This window comes from Lutjanus erythropterus, chromosome 13 (genome assembly GCF_056507025.1).
Source record: "Lutjanus erythropterus isolate fLutEry1 chromosome 13, fLutEry1.hap2, whole genome shotgun sequence".
In the NCBI taxonomy this organism is placed as follows: Eukaryota; Metazoa; Chordata; class Actinopteri; order Lutjaniformes; family Lutjanidae; genus Lutjanus; species Lutjanus erythropterus.
The window spans coordinates 29,066,520-29,088,081 of NC_139329.1; the positions used below are offsets into that span (position 1 = coordinate 29,066,520).

The 21,562-nt window shown below is 41.1% G+C and overlaps 1 protein-coding gene across 2 annotated transcripts in view; it reads left to right on the forward strand.

Annotated features, from left to right (window-relative positions):
* Positions 1 to 21,562, forward strand: part of wnt7bb (wingless-type MMTV integration site family, member 7Bb) — a 42,351-nt gene that overhangs the window by 15,084 nt on the left and 5,705 nt on the right. For both annotated transcript variants that reach the window (XM_084733405.1, XM_084733404.1), the window contains exon 3: positions 17,982 to 18,253. In XM_084733405.1, the coding sequence (XP_084589531.1) occupies positions 17,982 to 18,253 (272 nt within the window). The remainder of the gene's footprint in view (positions 1 to 17,981; positions 18,254 to 21,562) is intronic.

A 21,562-nucleotide genomic window follows, 5' to 3' on the forward strand; every position in this document is an offset into this window, starting at 1 on the left:
ATCATGAGGAAAGTGGCAGTGTTCTGTAATAAGCCCCCCAGGTTCTCATATTAGCTGCATGTTTTTGTGTTAGCATCTCAGCAGCAATCTAATGGTTGAGTTTTGTCCCTTGGATGCTGATTTGTGTGAGGAAAAGAACAATTGTTACATATTGAGACTTTAGATTTAATATATATTGAATGGATGCATAGATCTCCCAGTACGCTTACATGCACACAGGAAGGATTTTGGGAGAAATCAAGTAGGAACTGAACTTTTTGTTGTGGATGAGGTCATGCATGACAACTTTGACTGGTCAAAAACAGTTACCCACAGCACCCCCAGCCACATATCTGCTGTAAATGCATTGCCACTGCTTTATTACCAGACCATGCAAGAACCACAGATGAATGACGAGACAGAGTTACCCAGTACATCAATGATATGCAGCGTTGGGCACTAAAGCAGCACACATGCAGCAAGAGCAAGATGGAGTAAGAAGCATTGTGACTGAAAGTGGACATAACTGCGGTTGTTGATGTATAGAGCTTTGTTGTTATATAAAGAGAATTTGCTGTATTTAAAAAGTAAAAGACTACCGTAATCCCTGCAAGAAAGTGGTTGGGTTGTTGCTGCACTCAGACAGGATCTACAACTCAGACAAGCTTGCTGGGGGTTTAGCCCAATGATCGTGGCTCATTTGTAAACAACCTCTCAGAGCCATTTGAGGAGTCTTGCTAGTTCACCTACCATAGATATATATACATAGAAACAGCACTGACCTTTGGATCATATGTCAGCATCACCACCATTTTCGGCCACTTAAGACTTTCCTGTGAACAAATACATGTAAATGCATCTGTGTTTTCTTGATAAAAACACTAGAATGCTCACATTTCTCAATTAGTCATTCTTATAATCAACCGTTCATGAGCTATAGGGAGTAAGTTAGAAAAAAATACCCTTTTTCCCTCCATGTAGATAATAAACCTTTGAATATGACACGAGTCACTGAAATTCTGTTGTAGTGCTTTTTATCCAGAACTGAAGAAAATGTATGTGTTCACAGACCAGTTTTGCCTAAACCAGTATGGCAACAACATCTACATATCACAGCAACAGGGTGAAGCTCTCAATGCAGCGTCTATGTATTATATGTCTATTTCAGTTCCTCCCAGGTTGGTCCTGCTTACATTTGTTAACCCTTTACTGTATTTGTTATTGGTTCTGCAACTAGTCGACCATATTTTGGGAGTAGCTGATGACTACTAAAATGTCCTAGTAGCTACTGCACATTTTTATGGTTGAATGAGCTCATCCTGCAGAAACACGATGACTGTATTGGCCTTCAGAATGTTCCACTCATTCACAGTTACACTACTTCACCATTAATTGATTGCCTTTTCCTCTCAATATATGGTTATTTTTTTTGTTAGCATGGAGATACATGATCCTCAAAGCTGAACATTGCGGCTGTTCTCCCTAAACTTAAAGATAAGATAAAACTGATGGCTACAGGTGTGTGGCTGCTGCATCTTGAGTCAGTGGGATCAGGCTCTCCTGTTGGGATCCAACAGTGCTCGTTCAGTTTAGCAGTGTCCCACTAGGTCATCGTGGGAGACCACAGACACCACAGCTACTGCAGAAGTCCGCTGCCAGTTAGACGCTGTGGAAAAGTGGGCGATTTAGCGTTTTTCTCTCAACACCTTATTGTCAAACTGCCATCAGCTCGCACACGACATGCGCAGTGGCGTTAGTTTCCAGTGTTTGTTGCTCCTGATTGAAGATGTAACCATGTTTTCTGACCATGTCTGTCTGTATTATGGAATTCTTTAGCATGGCATATGAAATCATGGAATACACCCCTTCAACAAAATGTTCCAATCCCTTCTCCGAATCTGCAAATTCCCACATCATCATAATCAAGTACAGGGGAAAAGCTATTCCCGTTCTGCTCCCATTTAAGTTTTTCATTCAAATCCCCCAAATTATGAACACTAAACCTTTCCCCCCGCTCTGTGATCCAGTCTTAGTTTTGGACTGGAGGGAGGAGATGTCGGCATTTTTTCAAGAACTAAAGATCAGCCGACCGCAAGTCTAATGCATTCTCTCTGTGCTGCCTGCTCTTGGAGGCAGTCTTTCTGTTCTGGAGCTGCTCCATGGTATTACATTCGCTTTCCAAGAGAGCACACATTAATAGTTGGGTTATTGAGCATTACAGAGCCTGAGATATCTTCATTCAGCAGAGGTGATTCAGTTTCAAAGGCTGGTCATTCGATATTTATTTCGCTCGTCTACTGTCAACAGAAAAGCATATTCAGTTCAGAAGATGGCTTCTGCTGGCACCTTCCATGTTGCCTGACACTCGGCTGAACACAAGACTCGAAGGCAGACGGATTGATGGAAAAATGAAAGCATCCCCATTCTAGTTCCCTCAACAGTTTCTCTGTTTTGCAAAGAGCGTTGGCTCCCTTATTATGCTTTAACTGACAAATTGGAGAACAACACCATAAACTCCCAATGAGATTTGAAACTGGCAATTTAAGTGCGTCTCTGTTTCCTCCGCAAAAGCAGATTTAGCAGTCCTCTCCTCGTGCCCTGCTCTGGTGTGTTGGCATGAGTTGGTACCTCCAGTCTGGGAAAATGTGGAATGAATTATCCCGTGCTAACAGAAATGGGTGTTATTGAGTGGCTTGTTGCAGTCTATTAAGAAGTAATAGTAAAATTAGAGACAAATCCATCAGCGGGTCAGGAGGAAAGGAGGGGGTTTCAGGATAAGAATGGCAAACGTGGTCAATCCTCCAATCGTAATGCTTGGCCTGGTTTCTGGATGAATCATCCTATTTTAAATATTTCTGTCAAGCCTGATCCCGTGGCCGTGATTTGTTGATGCCGTTTTATTATGCATATTTAAGTGTGTCACCCACGCGTGAAGTGCATCGAAAGCCCCATGTGGTTTCTGTTACACATCTCATGTAATACGCTGACGTGTTTTAGATTCAGTGAGTGATCTTTGCCCCATGCCTCAACTTTAACTTACATACAGTATCAAATGAACCCTCTATTTTGCAACCGTGGTGATTCATATTTTGGTCATCGATTCCACTACCAGACATTTGTACTTTTTTTTTTCTTTGATATTATGTTTTGCCTTGGAAAAATAAGTATCATCACACTGTAAAAATAAAAGTTTTAACCAAATAAAAGCTTGTGTCCAAGCTGCCTTAAAATTACAAGTTGACTTAATTTGAAAAGACAAGTTGAAGTGATTTTGTAATGACTGAAAACAAACTTTTCTCATCAAATAAACTTAATAGTAAGTCAGGTATATTTGAGAAAACAGGTCTAACTGTAGAAGAGTGCACTCAGTAGAGTGCAGATCCCTGCCAGCCAACAGATGGTGAAGCACCTTCTGCAATGCTAGCACAACTGCCAGATGCCTAAAGATGCTAAGTTGTGCCAACAGTAACATGACCCTCACATGCATTGTCCCAAGCTGAAACAACATTTCAAACCGGAACAGTTGTTGATCACTAGTGGTGATTACGAAGTCGCTGTCAATGTTTCCACCAACCAGTTGAGTTGCAGGTTACATCCGTGTTTGTCCAGACTCATAATGTCTGTAATGAAGAATTTAATATGGAACTATATTGACCTATAAATCTGAGACTGTTTTTACAGAGGAGGACAGAGGACTGATAGAGAGCTGAACATTGTGATGTCAGTGTGAAGTTGACCTTTAACCTTTCAGATATAAACTCTTGTCACCTCATCATTTTATCCTATTAGATATTTGTGTGTAAATATGTCATAGTTAGTGTATGAAATCTTGAGTTTTGGCTAAAAACGTGTCATTAAACTTTGACCACCAAAATCTAATCAGTTCATCCTCGAGTCACTTGCCAGTTTGTACATTCATTCAAGTCATCATTTCAAAATAAAAGACCTGAGTTTAGAAGTTTAGAAGTTCTTAAGTGTTCTGAAAACTTTAATTAACTTGAACAAATAAAATGTTATATTTATGTTAAGTTAATAAGAAAAGATGACTTGATTCTGCTAAATTGTATGATTTTTTTTTTACAGTCCAGACATTCCTTTGGTTAACCACCTGTAATAGAGATGCCCTTCACTTAAAAGACCTGCTTATGAACACCTTACAGCTCTGTTCAGATTGCAATGCACTCGATGTCGGCGATTAGAGCTTGAAAATGGACACCTTTCAACGGCTACACTCAGCATCAAAGGCCAACACTGGCCCCCTTGTCATAAAACGGCCTGCTCTGGTTACTCTCTGTTTGACTTTCCAGCCAGTTTGTCACCGTCCTGATTCATGCTTTTCATCTGAAAGAGGTTTCTTGTTGTGCCGGCAGTGAAATATTACAAAAGTTCAATCATGCTGCCTCTGGCTCATTGCACAAGAATGGATGCAGCACTTGAGCAGGTGAGAGAGGGAATACTGCTGTGTGTTTTTTTCAGTTGTGCCAGAAATGCTGGTCAGAATTAGTCTGTAGTTTAAAGACCAGATTGACAGGCTCAGGGAGAATTGCAGGCAATACATATTTTTTTCATGTTAGTTTGTCACAAAAAGGTTTCAGAAAAGATGCAAGGAAAAGCCTGATTTGCTCTGTGACCTACATCATACCTCTCTTCCTTTCGCTTTCTCTTCAGTTTGCTCCCTTTTTCTGTCTCACTCGCACATTTACATTAGATAGCCACTGAGTTGTTGCCCCAAGTCCTGCATGACTAGAAAGGATGAGAACAGCAAAACCGGATAAGAGTAGTTACCAAAAACAAACACAAGTATGGTCAAATATGAAGGCTTAGGCTGAAAGGAGGTTGGAGAATAGAAAGATAGAGAGAGAGTCTATGTCTGTATTTTCCCCACCCTCTGTTGTAGTATCACCTCCCAGCCAGTCCTTCGTTCACCTATCTCCCCTTGGAGGCTTACAGTTTGGTGAAGGCAGTGGCCGATCCACCTGCCATGAGTGTAGGACGGCAGGGGCCAAATCAGCGTCTAGTCAGATGTTTAAGTCAGCAGGCTCAGTGAGAAGCACTTCTGTGGAAAGAACTCCTGGACAGGCATGTACTTGATCGGGAGCTGGAGGATCAGAGCTCCCTCTCAGAGGAGGGGAAAGGTCACTACAAACAGAGCCAGACATAACTCAATACTGAGGTCGGGTTCTGTTTCCACAGTTTAAACAGTGGAAGGCTCTAAGTGTGGTTGATAAAAGTTTTTAGATTTTGGCTTAATGTTTTACATTCCATGCCTTTTTTAAAAAAAAAATAAAAGATGAATTTGTTGAAGACTGAAGGTTTTGGAGACTTTTTATGTTTGGATGCACTGTGTCAGAGACGATTGGATATGGACTTTTTATGTCTTAAGCCAGTAGTTCCCATACGGTGCGTGTGAGGCAAGTCCTGGTGTGCCGTGGGATTTTGTATCAACCATACATTATTACTGCAGGATATAACTATATAAAAGTTAAGAAAGAATTTTTGATTTATTATATCAGCATTTCCCAACACAGAGGGAAATTCTATACCTTAAAAAATATACCTTTAAAAAGCTTTCATCTTTTCCACCTGCACTCCAGGAACTTTGCTTTTGTTTGGCCAGTGATCATTGCTGCCATCGGTTAAGTTGGTTACAGAGGCAATTTTGCACGGATATGAATACAGGTGTGTCGTGAGAATTTGGTCGTGCCTTGTGCACAAGAAGTTTGAAAAACACAGTGCAGGTTTTCTTTTGTTGATCAGAATAGCTTAAGACATCATGTTTTTTTTACACTGTTATAGTTAAAGGGATAATCCAGATTATTTGAAGTGTGTTTGGATGAGATAATTATAGATAGTCAGTTTATACCAGTCAGTAGATCAGTAGATCAGTTTATACCAGTGTTCTGTCGATTTATGCTACCTTGTTGGAAAATGCTGCTGCAGCGTGAATCAATAGCAAAGTCCCCACTAGAGAATTGTTTTATATTAGACCACTGCTCACTCCACCTATACTGTCATGATATTGGGAGCATGTTGAAATACTCGGCATTGAACCTAAGCAACTGCTGTGGACAGGGTCAGCAGGAAAACATATTTTAGCCACTTAAAAAAGACACACCTGAAAAAATATGTTGAAGTGCAATTTTCACTACTTTACCTTGCTGTCAAACACCCAACAAAACAACTACCATTATATAAGCCAAATATTGCTCTCTGTCACTCAACCAGACTTCATTGGGCAAATCAGTAATTTTACCTCACAGAACACAGGAATTGCTGGTCTACTGCTGCCCTGATCAGTTAGTTTGTGTTGTTAATTCACCAGTCACATAATAACACTAACAAACTAACACATTGAGGCAGCGTAGACCAGCAACTCACAGATAAAATGGCTGATTTTGCCAATGGATTCTGGTTGGTTTGGAGAGAGTGATATTTACCTTATATAACCGCAGTTTCCAATCAGAAAAGGCTGTCTGATGGCAAGTGGAAATATTCTAAATATAGCGTAGACTTAAACTAATATAAATTTTTGCAGCAGTTCACTGCTGAGCTACACTGATACCCCAACTATATATGTACCTCACACAACCCCACTTCAATAATCAATAATCAGAACTATCCCTTTAATATGTTCTCGAGTCGAAAAGATTGATGGCTGTTTTCATTGTGGTGTCAATCAAAATTCCGGAGCAGCTCCCTCATTGAAAACAATTCTTTGGCTTGTTACTATAAAAAAAGCACACAGCAGTTTTCACATCCAGAAATCTGAGTCACAGTGATTTAATACATTGAATCAGGTGGAATTTAAAAAAAATACAGTGGTAGTTGAATTTAATGATAATGATCCTAAAATTTTATTTGTTGGTGAAGGCTTAAAATAGCCATTCATCCCAACCCCCCCACACATATCTAGCATTTCTCCTCTCATGCAGCACACAGCACTACAAGCTCCTGCTTTGAGGACAACAAAATACTTGCAGATTATAAATGCATTGGCGGCGCTCCTTCCCCTTCTCGGAATCAGTTGATGGTCATTTGTGGTGAAATCATATCCCCGCAGAATGCAAGTACAACATCACAGTCCAACCTAAGGCTAATAATGAACGGACGAGAAAATCTATTCAAATGACCATGTGGTTCCATTCGTGCTTTGTTTTCTCATTTTGACAAAGTAAAAGGAAATGCAAGTTGAAATATTAATTTCCACCAGCTGAACTTTTTCAACAAACTCCTTTTCAATCATGTGGTGATGCCGTCTCAAACACAGACATTCAAGTTAAATATCAACTACAGGATAAACATTCTTCCCTTGAAAGCAAATAAGTCAGTTGTGCAGTGTAACTGTAGCCACATATGTTGTCAACCCAATGATTATTCAAAATTTAAAGAATAAATAATCTACAAACTCAACAGATCTCTTTGCTTCTCATGTTTTAAAGCCTATCATCATTAGGGAGTGAGGCTTCACAGTTAAATTCTTGCTTGAAGAAACTGCAACGTTGCCCTGTTTGACATATGAGCTTAGTCAGTTGGCTATGAGCGTTATACCCACGACTAGCTTAATAAAGACAGTCAAAAACCCATTCTTCAAAACTGGGGGTTTTTCAAGAGCACACAATTGGATACTTTGACACTGGTGAACTTTCCCAAAAAACCATCAATCATCTCACTGCCGCCGAGGTTTTTCCCTTTGTGGGATTAGTTTCTTGTTGGTTGTGACCCTGCAGGCAAATTGTGGTTATCGAATCAGATATGTAATCATTCACCCAATTCTGTTATCCCGTATAGATAAAAAAAAAAAAATGCCATTATCATGAAAAGATGCTATATCGATGCAAAGAGATAAAATATCTGCAATGCATCGTAGCGCTGAGCTACCAGCAAAACTGCAGATTCACCACCAGGCAGCCAAGTGCTGGATACCATGCGGATAACAGCGTGGAAATGATGCGTGCATTGTGTTATGGTGGAACGGTGGTGGATAAAAGGCCTATTTTTCAGCCCATCATCATGTGGGTAGCCGTAATCCTCTCTGCCCTCCTCTATGTGAGTTCAGAGCAAACATACAGTGTGTGTGTGTATGTGTGTGCGTCCCAGTGTGTAGGATCTTTCCCCTAACTTTATCAGATAGGAGAGTCTGATGTGTTGTTGTTCTACAGTGTGTGGGCTGTGGTCATCACGGCTCGCTAAAGGTCATCTCTTCCTCTTTTTCTCCCAATGTTTCGCCTCACATCCCCTGCCCACAACATGCGTCTGGATGTAGGGTGGGGCCTGTCGTCCTACGCAACCAAACAGTGCTATCATTGCCAGGCTCCTTTCGCTTGTTCATTCATCAGCTCCGTCTCTGTCTCAGACTGTGTGTGTGTGCGTGTGTGGGTGTGTCGGGAGCTAGGGTCCCTCTCCTTTCCCTCTGCCCACCCACCGTCTGTCTGCTGACGTGGCCTGGGGTCGTTCTGGGCCCTGGCCCTCGGGTCGGGCCCCTGCGTATGTGTGTGTGTGTGTATGGCCCCTCCCAACCCCGCGGTGATGTGTTATCGGTGGGATCTGCGTCTGTCTGTGTCTGCCAGTGCCGCTAGACGCAGGAGGAAACAGGATGCGAGAGGATCAACTGTAATCTCACAGCGCGCTTTGTTCCACAGAATCCCAGGCCGATCACTGTATTCTCTACACGCAGGGCCGCCACTGGACATTTACATGTGCCAACAATCACACCGCTACTGGCCCACTTAGGTGAGAGCACAGAGAGACGGAGATTCAGTGGCTTTGAGGAAGAGGATGTTAAGAGACCTGGAGCTTTATTTGAGGGTTAGATGAATATCAGAGAATATGGAAATGTTAGGTCTGGAGGTTTCTTTTGTAATGAGAAAGGAAACATGTCATCAGTGGCATATTTGACTCTCTGATTATAGTGATGATGATAATGATATCTTCAACGATATCATGTGGGATTGATATATATCTCGCTAAATGTGTTTCCATAGAAGATGAAACAAAATCAAATGGGATTGAAATTGAGGAAAATCCTCAACACTGTCCTCAAATGAACTTGATGATTACCATGTAGAGCACATACAGGCCTACATTTCCAGATCTGAGCAGGTGAGGTCCTGATTCGGCCTCATTATTAGGATGAAAGGGTGGGAAGAAGGATTTGTGCCTGTTTTAGCAAGTCTCGGTATTCAGTCAAAAAGCTTTATCTCCACCTCGGGGAGATCAGGGAAGAAAAAGGATGCTTTTGAGATGCCAGCCCAATTTTCTATGCCTGGGAGGCAGCTTACTTAGATTCTCCGCATTTAATACTGGCAACGTTAAATACCCTCATAATTGTTTTAGCTTTACTCCTCAAAGCCCTCCTTATTATATGAAACAAACTCGGGACCCTACAGCGAGCATGTGTGCCAAAGCGTGTCACTTCCCCAGCTCCATGATGTGAGTACACTGAGAATGTGGAGCCTAGTTCTGGTAAAACAATATTATTTTATTGTACAGGAACACGGCTGTGCTAATTCCTCAAGCTGCAAACCTCACGGACCACAACTTTGTCTATAATTTGCTGGGAGCATATGTTCATAGCAACGGTACATAAAGCGGAACGGAAAACAGTAGTAGAGAGTGCATTAGTCAGTTCAGTGATTGGTATACAAAGCAAGGGGTTTTCCTCCAACTTTCTTCCCCTTCCATGGGGCCCTGGAGTCACAGTTCCAGCGCCAGCTCGGAGTTGCTTAGAGCTTGTTTTCAGTATTTTGGGTGTCATAACTTTATTATATATGTACAAGGTGGAAAAATAACTTTTTCAGTGGTGTGTGCATGAACTTATATCAACAGTCAGTGCCTACAAGATTTTCATTTGATTCACTCTTTTACCAAAGCTTTTTGTGGTATGTCTCATATATTTATCTTGTTGTATAAAGTTTTGCTTTTTTAAATGAAGTGTGTGGACTTTCTTGGCTTGGCTGAAGGACACTTATTTGGAGAGTTGATGTGGAATAAGGGAGAGAGAGTAGTGGGAATGAGTAGAAAAACCCTCAACAAGATTTATTCAAAAATAAATATTTCCCCTCTTACCTTTGGCGCTATTTATCCATCTAGATGATTTTGGTGTGAGTTGCGGAGTTTTAGAGATATCAGCTGTCAAGATGTCTGCCTTCTCTTGAATGTAACAGAACTGGATTGCACTCGACCTGTGGTGCTCAAGGCACCAAAAAATATATTTCAAAAAAATTCAACAGCAGTGTCTCTTTCTAGAAATCATGACCTGGTCACTCAAAATAATCCACAGACTTTGTTGCAAACAGTTTTGTGTGGGAACAAATTTCTTTCTGCAGTAGAATCTGCCGGAACCAGTTTCTTCGTACTCTTGACATGAAACTGCTCACAGTAAGGTTGGTGGGTTATCTTGAGTAGCCGAGGCATGATTTCTGAAGAGAGACATTGATGTTGAATTTTTCAAATGAGCTCAACAACTCCCACCAAAACTAACTAGATGGATAAATAGCACTAAGAGAAAAATCTATATTTGATTTTGGGGTGAACTGTCCCTTTAAAACCAATTAATTTTTATCTACAAAAATACTTTGGTTATCTCTTTTTCCAGCTTTAAAATAAGGTGGTCTGGTAATTTAGGCTAAGTGGCAGGTGAGTTTGGGGAATTCTCTATATAAGGAAAAAAGTTTCCTGTCTTGTTTATTATCTTCTGTCTAGGGGTGATAACATAAGTTTATGTTCATTATTGATTAATCTGCCTATTATTTTCTTGATTAATTAAACAGCTGTTTGGTTCATAAAATGTGAAAAATGCCCAAACTGATTTCGTCATAGGTCATGTTTTGCACACATCCCAGAGATATTCAGTTTATTGTCATAGAGGACTTACATGAACCAGGAGATATTCACATTTGTGAAGCTAAAATCAGAGAATTCTTTCAGACATTTGTTTTCTTAAAAATTACTCAAAATGATTAATTGATTGTCTAAGTAACTGGCAATTAAACAACTAATTGTTGCAGCTCTAACACTGTCAGCCAACATCACCACAAGTGTAAAGACTCCTGGCCACCAGCAGGTGACACTTTCCCCTTTGTTCACTATAGTGCCATTTGTCCGTGACAGGATGTCTTTGTGCTTAATGGATATGAAGCTCCAGAACTCCAGTGTGTTGTCGTAGTGTTGTTGAGATGTAATTTCTTATGCAATCCAATCCTGCTCTGTCTGTCTGTCCCCGGGGTGTGAGTGCATGTCCGGGGATGAGGGGGGCCTTTAAAAAGCTTTCCCCTTCACTGCTCCACCAACAGGCTTGTCTTGTGTAGAGAGGCCATTCAACTGCACTGCTGGGCTCTGCCGGTCTGTGTGTGTATGTGTGTGTTTGTGCATGTGTGCGTTTTCCTCTGGCTTGGCAAGACCCCCACCAGTATTCCAGCCTAAACTCCTTCTCGCCAGTCCTGTTCATCTGCTGAATTTCTTCCACTATCCTCTTTCTATATCTAGCCGTTCTCACCTTTGCAGTGACTGAGTCATGTCTGTGCTCGGACAGCTCTGTCTGCACGCTTCACTGCAGACCTTCATATGTATTTGTGCAACCTTGTCAGAATCAGAATCAAGGATTGTGGCCAAGTATGCTGACGCAAACAAGGAAATTGACTCTAGCTTCTGGCACTGAGAAAGCTGCAGACAACCACACATTAAAGGAATAGTTGAGATTATTTGATGCAGGGTTGTGTGAGATGCTTATCAATATTAAGTTTAATTCCATTAGATGGTGATTGGCTTGCTCCCCAGTTTGAAGAAGCAGAAAGGATTATCAGCACAGAAACTATACAATGTACTGCTGTGGACAGAGTGAGCAACAAAAGATGTTCTAGATGAGATGTCCACCAAAAAAAAAAATCATTATCACTTTAAGTGCATGTTATATTTAGAATATTTTCACCATTTTGCTTTGCCATCAGACAACCTTTTCTGACAGGGATCTTATATAAGACAAAACTCCACAGGCGAAATCTGTAATTTCTAACAGAACACAGGCGTCTCTGGTCTAAGACTGCCTGGATCTGTTAGACTTCAGTGAATCCAAGCTATCCTTTTAAAACACCACAGTCACATAATAACACAAACAAACTAACAGATCAGGGCATCGGTAGGCAAGTAAGGTAGAATTAGTGATTTAGAATTAGTGAGAGCAATATTTGGCTTACATAACAGCAGCTTCCCGTCAGAAAAGGCTCTCTGAGAGCACAGTAAGTGTGCACTTAAACTGATAATTGATTTTTTTTTTTATGGATTTTTGTTAAGTCCCTAAAAAAACCACAGCACTCCTCACAACACTACAGGAGTTCATTGTTTGGCTATGGTGACGTACTGGGGGTATGCCAACTGCCATCTACTGTAACTTATACGCTGACTATTAAAAACAACCACCTACAACTCTTCATGGAATAACCCAAACTATCCCTTTAACATACAGCTGACAGGATTTTTAAAAAAAGCAGTCGCTTCTGTGTGCAGGTGAGTTGAGAATAGTAACCCAGAAATGCAAAAATAGCAGTCAGAAAGAAATGTATAAGATGTGATATGGTGCAGTTTGTTTCCCATTTTGTGACTCACCAGCTAGAAAACAGATTCCTTGAGTTTAGATTTCAGCGCTTTATCTCATAACGGGACAGACACACAATTAAATTGACCTTGGGTTGGTTTATAGACAGAACTCCGTGTCCAACTTACTTCAGTATATCTTCTCGCTTTCCTCCCTTGTCAGCAACATGGCCTGACCATGGCCTGCGAGCGGTCAACAAAGCGAGGCCTGTTGAGGTCAGCAGTGGTGTTACTACATCAGCTAGCCTGTACTACACCAGCGCGGCCTGTACAGTGTCGTCGGTTGTAAATCTCCTGTGCTGTGTCATGTGAAATTTGTCTAGCGGTGTGCCTGCCTCCGGCTCTAAACACAGATTGCCGTCTTAGCGGCGAGCCACTACATCCAGAGATTTCTTTTTGTGTCCCACTTTCGGCAGATGGTCAAAAGACATGACAGGCTTTGCAGCAGGGGCCGCTGTCCAAAGTGGTGTGGTCAGTTAATGTGAAGGCCAAGGCATACTGAGTCAGTAGCGCTGCTACATCTCTGGTTTTAGTCCCCAAAACAGGGATATAGCCGGATATTTTATGCTTGGTTATGAACTCTTGTACCTGCTCTGTGAAGCAAAGCCGATCTTCTTCTTCCTGACTTTCTTGGATAGTGCAGCAGACACTTGCCACTAAACTCCATTAGACATCTGGTTTAATATTCCCCCATTCTTCTCTCCTGGATGTTTCCAAGTTCATTGAGGTTTTTCTGGTCACTCCAATTTTCCACTGGCAGCTAGCGAGGCTATCCCAGGGTGGTTCCTCCTGGAGGGCTGTCAGGACTCTGGGGCCAGCCTCTGTAGGGCTTTCTGCTGCTGTTATGGGTGCTTTTTCATCAACCGCATGGCTGTTCAGCAAAGCGGGGCCTTCCTTTCCTGAGGGAGGAAAATGATGTTTCATACACAACATCCAACGCAAGACAACAGAGCATTGTTGTTAGAATATTAAGTTTTCTGGTTGTGGTTATATTACTGCAGTATATTTGTTTTGTTCAGTGCACTCGGAACCTTTGGGTTTTTGATTTGTGTCACTCTGGGGCACCAATATGCATAATCTATTCATCATGCATTTTACTTAAAGGGACAGTTTGCATTATTTGACAAGGGGGTGTAGGAGGTAGTTATTGACAGTTCAAGCATGACTCTGCATTTATATGGAGTGAATAAAGTTTGAATTTAGTTTTAATGTTTTTGATTTCAGGAATCGTCACACCTAATATGATTTGGATTGAAGCGGGAGCTTGAATGCTCCATACACATGGACATTTATACCCAGCAGCAACATATTTTAGGCGCTAAAAGTCTGATTTCCGATGTCTTTTTTGGTTCATTGCACAAAGAAAAAAGAGGGTCTTGATCGCCACAGTTCCATGGCTTGTGTAATTGGCTTCCATTATGGCCAGGCAGAGCCTTGGCAGTGCCAGACCCACCAGGGGGTGACAACCAGTACAAGCCCCATCATCATCATTTTCCCCATGAGCAGCACAACTCAATGGGCCCAGAAATGGGCATGCATCTATGGCTCAGGGAACCACCCTTTCTCTGGAAACTGCCTTTATCCTGTTTTAAACATTACAGTGACGCTCTGTTTGTGCGTCTATGTGCAAATGTGTTTTTAACAGGGCATGTGTGTGAGGGTGGAGGTTAGTGTGAGTGTGTTGTGTATTTTTATTATGTGGCCGGTCACATCTGCGCGCATATGCATGCGTGTGAATGCACGTACATTACAGTTGTGTGCCTGCATCTGTGCATGTGTGTGAGGTGGGGGCAGCAGAATGTTACCACAGGCTGGTGGGGCACAGCTCTGCTGCTAACCAAAGAAGCAAGTGGTTGTGAGTCAGTCCCCACCGGGCAAACCTGTGGCCGTGGTATTAGCTCTGCAGCACCAGTGCCAAGATAGGAAATTAACAGTGGCTTTGGGTGAAAACGTCTCAGAGTTCAGAAGAAAATGCCCCCGAGACTTGAATAAGAGGTGCAAAAACTCCCTCTGAAGAAAGAGGAGGAAATGAAATAAAAAACAGCTGCAAATAACTGCATATAAGCTGTTTATTTAGAAGTACTTAATGTAATTTACTTTTTAAATGCTGAAAAAGCTCCATAAAATTAGGCAGTAGTACATTTTACTTTTCTACTTTATGCAAAGCAGTCAGGCCTCGGCTAGACTCCAGCTTACGCTCGCAGCCTTGGATCTATCTGACCACACTGTCTGGACCTATTAAATAAGGTAAAATAAGCAAAGATTTTACGTCTAGTAACTTTTAAAATTGTTAAATGTTTATTTAGTCAGGCAAAATGACACAGGCCATACTGTATTTTCTTCTCTCATGTCTGGGGTGTGTTTTGTTTCCTCATAATTTCCACTTTATTGTTGTACTTTGCTGCTGCAGATGTAAACATTTCCTCCACTCGCTCATTTTAGGATATTATTTCTGTTTTTGGTGGACACGACTGTCGGTATGTCTGCAGTATCTGACAGCTTATTTATTGTAGGTACTGAATGTTTACAAAGTTTATTTCTTCGTTTGGGTGTTTCACCAGATTCGAAACTGTTTTATATATTTGTTTAAAGTCCATTCCTTTGAAAACATTGTGAATCTGTCCCATCTGAGCTTCTGAGTATGTTACAGGCAAAATGTATTCCAATGCAGTTCACTATGATTTAACTGGTTGATATTTACCAATAACTTATAATTCATCAACAAAGATGACATTTCATTTCATTTCTTCTTACTAGATGATACTTAATTAAATAAATCAGTCTCTGATGAATCAATGACCTCAAAGATTCGGACATATCCTTTCCTTTTCACACCCAAACCTGCTGCTGCTCACAGTGACATCAAATCATAATGTCCAGAATGCTGAGCAGCTGTTTAGATCTTAAGTAATACAGTGATGCTTGTTGCCAAACTCATCCGGCAAGTTTCTCGGCTGTTTCTCTGAAAGCCACTCGAGAAATAACAAATCATAAAGGAGCTTTTGGCTCTCTGAAGTGCAGAAAAATGCATTTCACCTAGAGAGATTCAAATAATTGCAACTGAGTACATTACACAACATACATCAAAAGACTTACAAAACATTCCTCTGTGTTCTGTGGTTAGCCTTGTTTCTGCCGCTCGGCCCCTTCCAGATTACTGCCAGTTGAAAGGAGACCGGGGTTGTAATAGCCCACAGTCTGTTTTAGACCAGAGGAGGCCTTTTAAGACAGCCCTCTGCAGCCATTAGGAGAGTGGTAGAGGACTCTGGGATATTTAGAAGGAGAAGGGAATGGTATGGCATGGTTGCTGTCATCGACCTTTTGGCTGAATGTGAACCTCCTTTGGCTTCCCTTTAATCTTAAAGCCCTTGTTTATATTCCCACAGAACTGCTAATTGAAAACATGACTGCATGATAAAAATGTGATACATTTTAGTGCTGAAACGAAAAATTAATCAACCACCAATTTTGACCACCAATTAATCGTTTAGGTAATTTATCTAGGAAACATGTCAAACATTTGCCTGTTTCAGATTCTCATATAATGATTTGCAGTTTTTCTCCATTAAATACCATTCTAGATTAAATATGTTCAGAACTTGGATTGTTGGTCCAACAAATCACGCAAAGAAGCAGGGCTGCAACTAACAATTATTTTCATTATTGATTAATGTTGATAATTTTCTGGATTAACAGACTAGTTCTTCCATAAAGTGTCAGAAAATGGTGAAAAATGTTGATCACTGTTTCTCAGAACCCATGGTGATGTCCTTGATTATCTTGTTTTGTCCCAAGGATAATAAGTTTAGAGGACCAAAGAAACCAGAAAATATTCACATTTGAGAAGCTAAATTTTAACCATTTCTGACATTTTATTAATTGAGAATTCAGAGCATGTGAAGAAGTGATCAGCACCAATTTGGAAATAAGAAATAAGGAGCATGTTTACTGAGAAGGGGAACTGAAATTGTCACAATTTTATACTGAATTTGAGAACAGGCATAAGTGATTGCAATTATAATGGAGAATTTGTGCATGGTGGCAGAGTTGCATAGTGAAAGTGAGACTGATCGGGAGCCAGTCTAAAGGAGGATGTCATTATTTCATAGCCATAATTCTGTGCAATCAACAATTACTTTACAGTAATAACTTAAAGCAAAAAAGTTGTCTATTTCCACTTTAATCATCATATTAATCAACAAACCATTATTTGCACCAAAGATTTGTTTTCATAATAATTAATCATTTAAATGTTGTTTTCTTAAATATATTTTTACTTATTTTTTTTATTTTTATATATTACTTTTTAATGACAGCGCATTTTGCATTTTATCCAGTTGCACAAGCCCAAGCTGTCAGACAAAATTTCTCAATTCATAGAGAATAATGTAATCTTTCCATTTGAGGAAAGATGTAAATTACGTTCCTGAGATTTTCACACAGCAGTCCGCGAGTATAACACACAGCACAGGTAAAAATGTCTCCTGTTTAGGTTTAGCTGCTGATCTTATCTCGTGCCGTCTTGGTACCGTGTGGCTCTTGCTCCCCAGAGTGTCTCTCATCGGTGAGAAGTGTGAGTGAGGCAGCGAGACCTGCAGACCCCAGCTGTTTGCAGTGTGGGCAGCAGTACAAGGTGCTCCTGTAGAGGAATTCAGCACTTTGGACAGCACCTAGACCAGCTCTCCCCACACTGGAATTCCAACACTGCACTCTCGCAGGCCGGGCCCGAGGACTTTGCGGTCGGAAATGTGACCACATTTCTACCAAGGTGCAGCAGGGAAACTGTTGAGGAGCGAGAGGGAGAAATTGGTAGCTTATCAAGATGATGTAGCAGACTTGGAATTTCCTCTGGTGTTTATCAAGGATAAAGTCTGCTGCATCTAATAATGTGACTGGAGTGGTGTGTTGAAATTTTGCTGTGCAGAAGGTGACAGTGGTCAGCATTAGAATAAATAATGACTTGCACTTGTCCTTTGAGCTGATATACAAAATCTTTTCGGGTAGCTTTTCGGGTAGCTGTTGTCCAATCGGTCATTTTTATCTGACATGTTATTATTAGGGCTGCAGGGCATGGTGAAAAAATCATGTTGCTATTATTTTGACAGATATTGCGATTGCAAAATGATTCATGATTAGTGGGAATGATCATTTTTGCATCAAAATTTTCCTTTTCACTGAAAAAAACTATTAAAATCATGATGATGTAACATTTGTTGAGGTTTGCACTTGCTTTTCTTATATCTGGAGAACAAGATTTTTAGGCCAGGGTGTCTCTGCAGCACTACAGCACTTCATTATTATGTTGTTTTGTCACACATTTTTCAGAGTGGCAGTCATCTAAAATCTTCTCCAAACTGCTAATATCTCATCTCATCCCAGTATTTCTTAACAAAGATCTCTTTTTCCTCTTTCAGGCAGTCGGGAAGCAGCGTTCACCTATGCCATCACGGCGGCAGGGGTGGCCCACGCCATCACAGCGGCGTGCAGCCAGGGCAACCTGAGCCAGTGCGGCTGCGATCGGGAGAAGCAGGGGTATTACAATCAGGAGGAAGGGTGGAAGTGGGGAGGCTGCTCGGCTGACATCAAGTACGGAATCGAGTTCTCTCGCCGCTTCGTAGACGCCCGCGAGATTAGAAAGACCCCACGCCGTCTGATGAACTTACATAACAATGAGGCGGGGAGAAAGGTAAAGTGTTTTTTCATAATCTCAGATGCTTCACTACAAGTGTTTTTCCAAAAGTGATCCAGAGACAGCAAATAGCAAAACCCATTTGAATCAAGTCTTTCTGAATGAATGGATGATATGAAATCAGTCATCACACCCTTTGATAAATAATAACCTGATTTAAAGGAATTCTGATATGTTGCAGCTTTAATGTTTGTAGTTTTGACCATAATTCATAGAGTGATGGTTTTGATTGCCGGAGCGACATTGTAAAAGATGATGTAGTGATGACACCACATTTGTAGGCAGTGTTTGGTTGGTTGAAGTTGGTTGAAGTGGACGTTAAAGTGGACCAAGTTACACAGATGAAGCTGTCCCCATACTCTTGCTTTACCCATGCATGCATGTTTTTTCTCTACTCAGCATAGACTCTTCCTGCTACAAGCTAAAGCTGGTGCTAATGTTAGCGATTAAAATAATCTTAAACATGATTCTCCTGGGTCCATCGAGTCGAATGATTCTCTGGACTGGCGTTGTGGCATGTAATAGCAGTTTCTTGATTAGAAAATAAACAACCAGTCAGTGCCATGGGATGACTGATGATTAGTCAGTCACCACCACGGTGTGGGATTAACGTTGTTATCAAGCTGAATGCTAGAACCAAGGAGGAGTAATAACAGTGGTGACCACTATGGACAGGATAGATGCTGCTATTGAGGCTGTTTCAAGTTGACTAAAGAAGAGAAGAGTGTAGATAAACTTTTTCTGATGTGTTTATGTAGCAGCAGAGTTAACTAATTACCAGAGTTAACCTCATGTCAGCCCAGAATTCTTTATTTATTTTTCTGTGGCAGCAAACACAACACAACACACAGCTTATCTTCACGCTTTATGGTTGACTTGAGTTATGTAACCACCCGTCACACACTCACCGTAGACTGTGGGGGCAAAAACAGAGTATGTTGGCATGGAAACGCACCAGTGTTGACTTAAAATGATGTTAGATTCAGGTGTATATGCTGGCCTCTATGGAAATGGAGTGTAACCAGCTGACAATTCAGGCAACATCATGAGAGAAATCAGACCAAAGTTGTAAAATAAAGATGAATTATCCTTTAAGTAAGTCTTTGAAATTAGATGACATGAAACAATTTTACCCTAAAGACACAAAACATGACTCAATACTTCACCAACATGCATGTGTTCATGCAAGGATGCATAGATGCATGCAGTGTTAATGTGTTCCTTTGCAGAAGAGCAAACAGTCTCAGATAAAGAGCTAAAAGTCACCCAGTCATGTGACAAAGGACTGTGATTGACCAAGTTGTTGATTGATTGATCACCCAGTTTGCCTTTCAGCAGCTTGTTCTACTTCAGCCAATTATTGACATTTCTTTCCAGCCCAAGAGGGCGTCTTTTATTTCTGAGAGAGTGTGTTGGCAAACTTCGTTATGGACATGTTTGTTTGCGATTAGTCATCCCAGAAAAGTCACAGAGGAAAGAAAAAGAGAAATAGTGTGAGAGGTAAATAAAAAGAGAAGAGATGATGTTATGTTGACAAATGGATCTAATTAATAACTTGCGCTTAATCGTGTCCACTGGGAAAACTGGGCCTGGCCAACGGTTGCCAGATGGAGGACTGCCATCCCCTCTTTCCAGTTCCTTTCATGGAATTATGAAGTGTAAAGTCAGGAACAGGATATTATTGCAGTTCTCTGCACAATACCAAAACATGTCACTGCCATTTGACTGCGTCTATTCAGGGTGTGAAAGCAGGCCGACAATGCCGGTGTTAACACAGCAGACTGATAGGGTCTGTGCTGCATGCCAGGGTGCTGGCATGTTGGACTGTCAGGGTTGGAGTTGGCACTGTTGCTGTTCTCACTCTGGGGCTTGGAAAATCGGATTGTAGGAGGATGTGAAAAAGTCAGATTTCCTCTTTGCTGAGACAGTAGGAAGCTGAAATCTTGGAAGAGGTTATTGAGGATATAGAGGTCTGAGCCTTCGCTGGGTATGCATTCAGTTTGTTTGACCCCATTTACACTGAGTCACTTCATGTGTCTTTGGTGGATAGCTGTCGGATATTAAAAAAATAGGGTGAAATACAAAAAGCATTTGAAATGGATTGAAATTGATAAAACTTTAGTCTTGCTTATAGTCTATAAATGTGATTCATCCCTGCTTAAGAGTTTATTGATAGTTCGTCATTATTGATATTGTTAAACTGGGGTACACAGTTTATTTTTGGCGTTATTGGGCAAAAAATCCACACTAACCTTTCTAGACATTGGAATTCAAGTGGTTTGAGGGAGAACTTTTCAGGCTTTAGAAAAACTAGCCTGTGACAGGTGACCATTTACAGGACATTTCAGAGAGAAGGCATTCCTATTGACTGTTTTTGCAAGGCTAGTGTTCAAACTTGTGGGTTTGGTTGGAGGGACTTTACAAAGTGTTAGAGGCAGCTGAGAGAGACATGGAAGGTTTTACACACACCAGGCTTTAGCAAACTGCTATAGTGCATGTCATTTTTCTTGTGGTCTTGGCAGTTAATAAAGTGCTTCTGGTGGATTATCACCACCCTCTGGCCTGGACTTCAGACCATAATTTGCATGATGCCTCAGAAAATCTAGACAGATTACTATCATATTTATGATCTGGCCAGCAAAGATGTGTAAAATAAAGCGTGTCAAGTGCATTAGGACACCTGACAAAGATATGACAAGTGTAAATGGGGGCTTAGCCAGTTACCTAATCAGAACACAGTGTTGTTTTTATGCAGGAGATTATCTGCCCTAGCATGGGAACCAGACGATTCTGCAAGCTCATGTTTCATTTGCTCTGGCAGATACGTCTGGCCACCCTCCTCTTCAGACAGATTTCCACCAGCCCTGGCGCTTGTCGGGCCAATCACAACTGTTATTTAATATCGGGTGGGTTTGATACGATGACATGCAGAGGAGCGTCACCAGTCCAGATTTGAAAAGTCACACATTTCAAGTGCAACACACCAGGCTCACAAAGAATCAGATAAAACTGTCAAACTAAGCCATGCTAATTAAATATGAATCAAGATTATGTTACTGCATTGCTTGTTTCTTGCCTCACATGTTTTCAGAAGCACATTTTTGTTTTCTCTTTAGCTGTAATTTGAGAGAGTTTGTCACACAGAGTAGCAGGAATTTTAACCCAAATGCAGAGAATGAGCACTGAGAACGGAGCAGGGTGTTCAGATGACAAACTCAATAAAATAAAGTACAAAACACAAAGGCTTATGGTGAAGTCCCCAGGCAAATAAAGGGAAACGATCCAAAAAAGTTAGCAAAATCCAAG